This window comes from Lipotes vexillifer, unplaced genomic scaffold (assembly GCF_000442215.2).
Source record: "Lipotes vexillifer unplaced genomic scaffold, Lipotes_vexillifer_v1.1 scaffold440, whole genome shotgun sequence".
In the NCBI taxonomy this organism is placed as follows: Eukaryota; Metazoa; Chordata; class Mammalia; order Artiodactyla; family Lipotidae; genus Lipotes; species Lipotes vexillifer.
The window spans coordinates 5,302,212-5,311,262 of record NW_006778543.1 but is presented as its reverse complement, the minus strand read 5'-3'; the positions used below and the strand labels follow the sequence as shown (position 1 = coordinate 5,311,262).

General features: G+C 36.4%; 1 protein-coding gene across 4 annotated transcripts in view; it reads right to left on the bottom strand.

Moving 5' to 3' along the window:
- Positions 1–427: 427 nt before the first annotated feature.
- TRPS1 (transcriptional repressor GATA binding 1) overlaps positions 428–9,051 on the bottom strand; it is a 260,828-nt gene continuing 252,204 nt past the window's right edge. For 3 of the 4 annotated variants that reach the window (XM_007451683.1, XM_007451684.1, XM_007451685.1), the window contains one exon: positions 428–7,066. In XM_007451683.1, coding sequence (XP_007451745.1) covers positions 6,005–7,066 — 1,062 coding nt within the window. In that variant the 3' untranslated portion in view covers positions 428–6,004. The remainder of the gene's footprint in view (positions 7,067–9,051) is intronic. The other variant, XM_007451686.1, reaches the window with a different exon arrangement.

Genomic DNA, 9,051 nt, shown 5'->3' with positions numbered 1-9,051 from the left:
CTTCACATCATATTCATGTGGGTATACTAAACTGAATTCAAACTTAGACTTCAAAAGCAGGATTTTTTTACATATTGTAACAATCATTTCCCAATACTCGACACTCAATACGTGATACTCAATAAATGTTTTTGAAATAAACACAATTTTTATTGTTAATCTTCCTAAAGAAAACTTGTATAGTTTTTTTTACACAAAATCTATCAATAAGAGATTGATTGGTTAAAGGAAAAAAAAAAAAGCAAAGCAAAACAAAACAAGTTGAGAGAATCCAGGCTTTTTCAATCTTAGTCATATTGTTTTGAAAATGGTGATTTGATTTCACCGTCTCAATTCATCAGAACCTGTCTGTATGTTACAATGGTCTGAACTTCCTATTGCTACATGGATGAAAGTGAATCCATATAAAACATACCAACACCATTACGTATAACTGGTGGTAAAACTTTATTATTCAAGTTTAGATGTAACAGACATCTTTGCTGCCTGAAGATTGTTTGCATAAGAAATACACCAAGAACATGTTTGTGAGTAGAAATGAACATGCACTATGAAAACAAAATTAAATAAAACAAAAAATATTCCATGTGTTGTAAGAACAGAACTATTATAGCCAACATTCTAGTATTCAAATCAGGACTACAAATTGAATTTTTTCTTAGCAACATGAAATCATTCCATATGAAAGACATTTTCTGCTGGTGAATATTGCTGTAGGTGAATTTTACATCGGCATTTTGAGATGTTTCCCATCCCATCCCACCCCCCCAAATTATTCATGTTGTCACCCAAAGGAATTTGGCATTTCTTATTGTGATACTTGCCCTCTTGGTAGCCATTAAGAAACTATGGTTTTATCAGCCTTGTAATAGTTTTGCCTCTTCATAGTCAACGCTATAGGCTGCCTAATTATGATATTTACAGCTCATATTTAATAAAAATGACCCCAACCTTTCCTGGCCCTTGGGAACTGAGAGTTTAAATAAGCCCCTTGGCCATATAATAATACTTGGCACTCCCATGGTGCCTTTCAACCAAGGATCTCAAAGTGCTTTACAAACAAGTACTACATTACCATTATTATTATTATTATTATTATTATTATTATTATTAATATATTTTTTTCCATTTTACAGGTGAGGAACCTGAGGCACAAAAAGAAAAAAGTGATTTGTTGCAGGTCATACAATTAAAAAAAAACCAGGGGTAAAAATCAGTATACAGTTTTGGGACTCATGGGTCTTGAGGGACCATTTTCTCTGATGAAGAAAGGCTAAACGTTATTTCCTTGTAAAGTTACTCCCGCTTTTCTCTGGTGTAGGACGGAGTGAAGCTTCTAGCTCTACTTTTCAAGAGAACAACACGTGAGCGTACATTATCCAGTTTCCATGTGCGGACCAATGTTGAATTTCACATTTTCTTTATCCCTGACTTGACACACTTCAACCTAGCATCTTCCATAGGTCCTAATTACTGCAGATACCTGTTGATGCTTTCTAAATAAACCATTGACCGCTAGCAGGAACACGTGGATCCACTGTCTATGAAACGCTAACTGAAAACCAAAGGAAGTGCACTGCAAAGAAGCCATGCCTTCTGCCCTTGGCCAAGTCTTTCTTGGGGAAAATAACACAGCCCTTCCAAGTCCCGGTGCATGTCTTTCTATCCTCTTCTCATTTACAGTTGCCTCTGCTAATAGAATTCCACTTAGCAGTACCTACCTTTGGTTAGTATCTTTAGTCTCATATTCAGGTTGGATTTCAATTCCTCCGTTTTCTCCTGTGATCTAGGACCGTCAGCAAGCTTTCACCTACTCACTCACCAAAGATGCCTTGCATTTTTTTTGTCATGGCTCTCAACCCAAACGCAGGAAGCTGTGAGCTCAAAGTAAACTTCAGGCAAAAAGCTGGCATATGGCACAGAAGCTGACCACCAGCTTCCTCATGCTTCCACCGCGGGTTGTCAGATCGTCTCTCTCTAGAATTGTGCTCATGTTCACTTACTAAACAGGCAGGCAATTCAGAGGTCTTAAGACAGGTCACCTGGTGATGTTTTGTTGCCACACAGGAGGAGGCTAATCATTATTCTGGTAGCAGTACTGATACTCTTCAACTAATTAAGAAAAACATATATCCTCAGGCATTTTAAAAAACATACACATTTAATATTTTTGGAGCTGTATTTGCATTGGATCATCATAGATTATGTGCACATGTGCAATCATAAACATAATGTGCTACCACAGGCTTCAACAAAGAGCTGTTAAGATAATCACTTTTTTTCTTTTTCTCATTAATGTAACCTTAGAAAAAAAATCCCCATGCTTGCTTTCTAAAAACTACCTTTACTAAAAGAGAACAGTTTAGAAGAAAACATCACTATCTTAAAAGTTGATTTTTTAAAAGAACATCTCAATATGTCACATAGAAAGAATGGGCACACTCTTTTCCTTTTGAACTACAGAGTTCACGTGTTAACCGTGAGAGCTCCATCCTTTTCTCATATACTTAAGAGTACTGAGTAGTGTCTCTCAATCCACAGTCTTCTGAGGTGGGCTGGCTCTTTATGATTTTTCTATCCCAAACAACAATATGAATATATGGGTGAGAGATGAAGAGAGAAAGAGTGAGAAAAAGGAGAATGAGAATGCATGAGCTGGTTTTGGCCTAAAGTTTGATCCAAAGCCCAATTCAGAATATGGACGTGTACTTTTAAAAGACTTACAGTTTTTAAATGACATACAATTTTAGCTGGCGTATAGTTTTTATCATAGGGAAAGCCTTTTCCAAGAGGGGAAATTCCTAAGTCATTTTGAAAGTCCTCAAAAAAAAAAAAAAGTTAAGTACCTAAATAGCTCATTTAAAATCATAATTTAAGACAAAATGATTCAGAAATCTTAAACCCAAATAAAAATAAAGACACTAACCAATCAGTTTTGTAATATATTTTGAGAGCTGGAACAAAGGCTTTCATAAGTCAAAAAAATAAGAGGTATTTTAGTGTTGTGATAAATTTTCATCTTTTAATAGCCCAACCTCTTCCCCATCAAAATATGGGAAAAAAATAAAATAAAATAATCAATAATAAAGGAATACGGAATAAGATCTATTGTGTCAATGCTATCTAAGAATATTCTACCAAAAGTAGACTGACCATAAATATTCCAAGAACAGTGATATGTATTTCCATTGCTAACCATTACTACTTGTCTGTCTGAGAAAAATAAAAACAAAAACAAAAAAACAGGTTAAAAAAAAAAGACATATATACCAAAAAAGAACAACCTATTTGTGTCTGACACACTGGAGAAACTGCTTAAGGAGTAGTTTCGCCCAAAAAGTCATACCTGTACTACTACCCAAGCTGACCAAACTTCGGGTATTGTCTGATTTGAGCAGTCCACATATCATGTTACTTGCAGATTGCCACGGTGCACTTTGTTTCTAGTCCTTTCACTAAAAAAATTAAATATAGTTTTGTTGTTTGGGAAATCTCCTCTTGTTTAGACCTTTAATTGCCACCTCTCCAACCTGCCTGTACATTTTGAGATGCATTCAGCAAAATTCCTAAGAAAGATAAATGACATCACATAATTTGAATGTCCAAGCCCCTCATTCCTCCTCTCTATCTCAGTTCATGTGAATTATATTAGAGCTACTTGACAGGTAAGATCGGAATAGGACCCTTTAAAAATGAAACTGAAGCAGAAGGCTTAGTCCTGATTTCTTTCTTTCTCTCTCTCTCTCTTTTCTTTTTTTTAACGTGAAAATGAAAATGCAAGAATGGAAATGACAACACAACATCAGACAGACATTTTTAACTTCATTCACTACAACAGTCACAAACTGGTTGAACTCTACCTGCCATCCATTTAAAGAAACGAAGACCTGGCACTGTGAAAAAGAAACAAAACCCAAACAAAACAAAACAATACAAAGCAACTGCGAATTAATGTAAAAATGGAGTGCAAATGCGACTACAGAATGCAATAAAAACATCAGTGCTGCAGATTCCAGCAGCACTTATCAAAATAATTTCTGAAATGTTTCATCTGAAACATAGACAAAGCAATAAAAAGAGGATATATGTTTATCACTTTAAGCATAACAATGTGAGTTAAGAGCTTAAAAATTAAAAAAAAAAAAAAAGTACTTGGAATGAATAGTGCTACCCTTTTTTTCCTAAGTAGGCATAAAAATATTTTTATTTCCTTCTTGTTTTCCATACCATTATATCAAGAACTTTCATTTGTTTCATGTTACCGTTTACAACTTTAATGCACACACACACACACACACACACACACACACACACACACACAAGATATCTACCGCCATAGAAATAGTTGCTTCATTACCTTGTTTGCTACATTTGCAAATGTAAACAGCTAGGCAGAGCCAGAACTGACTCTAATGCATGATGGAATATCTTTGTTGCATACGTACACTGTAGAAAATAATTATTCAATATGTCAGGCACCATTATTTGAAATGTAATACATTAATATTTACTAGAAAAATAAGGTTTTTTTTTTCCTATTTGTTCTCCCAACTTCTTTAATGAAATAAGTTAATCTGACAGTGCATCCAGTAGCTTGTAATATCTTCTACATCTCCGTGGCAAAAAATAAACTACTGGTTGGGACAATATAATGCAAATTATTAAAGTCAGTCCTTGTACATACATCTGTGTAGCAAGCATTGAGGCTCGACTAACAGCACCTTTAACCAATTATTTAATGTTCAGTTATTTAGCCCTATTTCCCTGAGCAGTTATGCTGAGGCTTTCCCTTCATGGATAGTTTTACAAAGCCTTATGTATTAAAAGTACTATGAAGAGCAAACTTCTAAGAATCCTATTTAATGCTACTTAACTACTAAACCTGTATAGATCTAATGAAGGGATTGATTGGTACATATACCAACTGTCAGTCTGTGGTAACGTAACTTTAGACGCTGCCTGACCACAAAGTTTGGAAATTATACTTAAACCAAAAGAAAATAAATAAATACAGCAGGTTACCTTGTGGAGAAATACCATGTGTTCTAAACCAATGAAGCCCATGGTCTGAACTTTTGTATCCATCTAGTCTTTTGAACTGAGGGGATCCCTCTAGTTAGAACGTGCCAAGTGAGATTAGTGACCAAGAGGAAGCTTAAAAAACAAACCCAAACTGGTTCATCACGTACAAGAAAGAAAAGATCTGGCTAAAATAAAATTACTACATAAGCACTGAGGACATTGTTTTTAAAAATGCATATATATTTGGACAAAATGAACCTAAATTGCAAACACGAGGACTATTTTTGAAAGGAGTATTTGAACATCTAAAGGACAAAAATATCAGAGAGGGTGTGCATGTGTATGTACAGGCAGGGCTGGCCAAAATCATTGTCACTTTTCCCGCTGCTCTCTCCCCAAGCCTAACCACAGCTCGCATTTCTAGGTCTAAATTCGAAACATGATCAGTGAGAGGATTCTCCTCCAGGAGGGTGCCATTTTCCTTTCACTGCCCTGGAGATTAGATTTCTCCTCATCTGCCTAGGATTTCAAGACACTTCGAAACTGAGGCAACAATTTATGGTTTTTGAACAAATGGGCCAATGGCCAGCCCAATACTGCTTTAGGATCATAATATGTAAACCCTTCCAAATTCTAGACAGCTTTGATCTCTTTCTTTACAAACATAGTAATTATAGTCTGGTGACACTTCTTATGGATGGTTTCCATAGTACACATTCACCAGGATGGTTTTGACCTACTAGGTTCTAAACAGGACTATATACCATCTTCCATTTTTTTCTCACTGACCATTTGTCTCACTTTTTAATCCTGGTAACCTACTCATCAAAAGAAAGAATAATAAAAGAAGGGAATTTCATGTTGGATAAGGCAGGCTCTATGAAGTTTTTTTTTTTTAAATAGGTCTTCATAAGACATTACAAGCTATTGAATTCCCATCAAGAAAACCTATTTCTATTTAATTGTGCTAAGTGCTAAGGTTTTACTCCTTAGGTTTTCCATTTTTTTCCACTTGTGCATTGTTCCTATGCAGGCCCCTCTGGATATGAGTTGTGAAGTCATATTTGTCCGTGCAAAGATGCTGGCATATGCTGCACTGGAAAGGTCCACTGTCACCATGGCAACTCATATGCAAAGCATACATCACTTCATCCAGAAAGACAATGCCACAGTGCACACATTTTGTTGAAAGTTCATCTTGAGTACTTCTATCAACTTTCTCTGTTTTTACTCCATTCAAGGGACCTTCATTTTTTACATTTGATGGTGCCTTCGTTTTCTCCTTGGAGGCACCGTTTGCAGTTGGCCCAGGTCTGGAATGCTTGATCGCCAAATCTAGAGGAATGTCATTGTCTGATCCAACAGCTGAAAAGTGAGGAGGCAGATTGAAGGTGGGGTAAGGCACATAGTTTTGGCAAGGATTTGGTAGGCCAGGCACGTGACTCAAGTAGTGCGGATTCCCAGGAACGGAGAGCTTATATTTACTCCAGAACCGCAGCCAATCAGCTTCACTCTGGAAGTCATTATGTACAAAGGGAAGTCCAAAAAGGGGGTACTGGTACTTTTCAATAGGGCTGCCTGGTGGTGAATAATTTGGGTGCTTCGCGGGTCTCATGTACTTTTCTATGGGACTGCCTCTCTCAGAACTTCCTTTCCCTTCGGATACGGATGAACTATTTCCTGGGTCTCCAGTACTTTCCTGAGGACTTTTTATCTGAATGTGCAAAGGTTGCATCCTTTTGTGAATATCCAGAGTTTGGCTGACCATGACTGGCTGCTGAGCAGAATGGCTTTTAGTCAATGAACCCTGGGCTTCGTATTTACTCAGGCTGGGGAGCGGAATTTCTCGCTGGTGACCTTCAGTTAAGTGATCGTCTGAGCGCCTCTCTAAGGGGCTGCCATTGGCTTGCTCTTCACTGCTGGCCCTCTGCTGTTTGTTGAGCTGCTCGGCCTGAAGTGCCTCTGGGTTAAGGCGCTTCCTTGTTCTTCTCCTAATAATCTGCTCACCGTTGTTTTGTTTAATGATGTTTAAAGGCCTGGGAGTCTGCGGGGAACACACACACAATACATAAAAGGAAAGCATTAAAAAACACATTAAAATGCATTAACAATTCCTCACAAATATAAACCATGCTTAAGTTCAAAGCAAAGAGAGGCTTTTACGTTACAGATTTACTAAACCTCCTCCTTTTGCCCTAAGCAGGATCAGAGGAAGTAACCAAAGCGCATTATTTTACCCTAATTAAATCATGCCCATCTTTACAGGGAGGACTGAAAAACTTTAATCTACTTGGAAACAGCTTTTCCAAACTCAACAGATTTTGGAATTGCGTTATTTCGTGATTAAACAGTGTTTAAAGTTACTTGAAGAAATGTGATTTTTCTGAAATATTTTCAACTTTTGAGTCACGCACCAAGGTGTCAACACAGTAACATGTGAGATAGGTTTTGATGACAACTGTGGAAAAATGACACATGGCTGCAGTCTGAATTGTGTCCCCCTCTCCCCACCCCGCCTACAATTCATAGGTTGAAGCTCTAACCTCAATGTGACTGTATCTGAAGATAAGGCCTCGAGGAGGTAGATATGGTTAAATGAGGACACAGTGAGAAGGCAGCCTTCTACAAGCCAGGAAGAGAGCTCTCATCAGAACCCAGCCAGGATGGCACCCTAATCTCAGACTTCCGGCCTCCAGAACCGTGTGAGAATAAATGTCTGCTGTTTAAGCCACCCAGTCTATGGTATTTTGTTATGCCAGCCCCGGCTGACTAAATATAGAATATTAAACATCAGAACATAAATAATCAAAGACAAACCGACAGAATTGTAAGGAAAGATATCAGGTAATCAAAGTCATTATCAGTGAGAGGTTTTTTTAAAAATCTCTCACTTTTTTTTTTTTTCCTTTAATTATATAAGTACTCACTATGGAAGATTTTACTTGTTAACAGGTGAAGCATTTGTTTTCTGTTGACAATCTAAATTTATTTGTAGGCTCGGTTCAAATATCCTATCTGTCAGTCTACTCTGTACTTAAACAGAATGCTGACTTTCACTCAGCTTAAGTATTATATGATTTGTATTTATGTACATGGTCAACAGGTGTTTATATTACATGACTAAAATCCATAGATAAGACTATAATAAAAACTTTACTTGCAGTAAGAGCTCTAATTTTGATTTATGAAATCAAGAGAATATGTTTAATAAATCAATGCATATTTACAGGTGAAAAATTTAGGAGAATCTTTAAATGGGCTAAAATCTGAGTTTTCTAAAAGATTACTGAAATCAGGAAGTAATCTCTACATAAAATATGAATATAAACAATACGTAACCCGTGAATTATACCTAGAAAGGATGCACCTCAATGCAAGAGCGTACTTTTTAATATGTTAAACAAAATACAAAACCTTTTGCAATGTTTTTATTGTCACAAAGATATTTTGAAGGAAAAAGGATAACATACATTACTGACAATCAAATTATTCATTTCAGAATGAAAATGCCACATCCCCTTGGATATCCCCTGTTCATTTACTTTGTTCAGAATTTCAGGTTTATAAAGAGCTCATAATCATATTATAAAAATATGCAGTAGTTAATCTCTGTCTTCTAAAGAAATCTGAAATGTGCATTAATACCCTTTTTAAACCTTCATAATTTTTGTGGCAGTCTTTGACAAGAAATGTGAGTATAACCTTTATGTGTTTAAATCTGTGATTTTAAAAAACCTCAGAATTGAAAACATCTCATCTCTGGAGAGATGAATATTAAAATAATTGTAAAAAAAGTTTCATTTATATTGCAGTTGTTAAATTACCATAACCTGGAAGAGCAGCAGTTTAATTAATTTTTGGCCTTTGAGTGGCCTGAGTTCAATTAAAATTATTAATGTCTGTACCCATTGAATGGAAGCTTATTGTTGTGCTTAAGTGGTGAAGTTTAAGGAAAAGTAAGGTGATGGTGGTGTGTGTGTGTGTGTGTGTGTGTGTGTGTGTGTGTGTGTGTGTGTGTGTGTGTGTGTG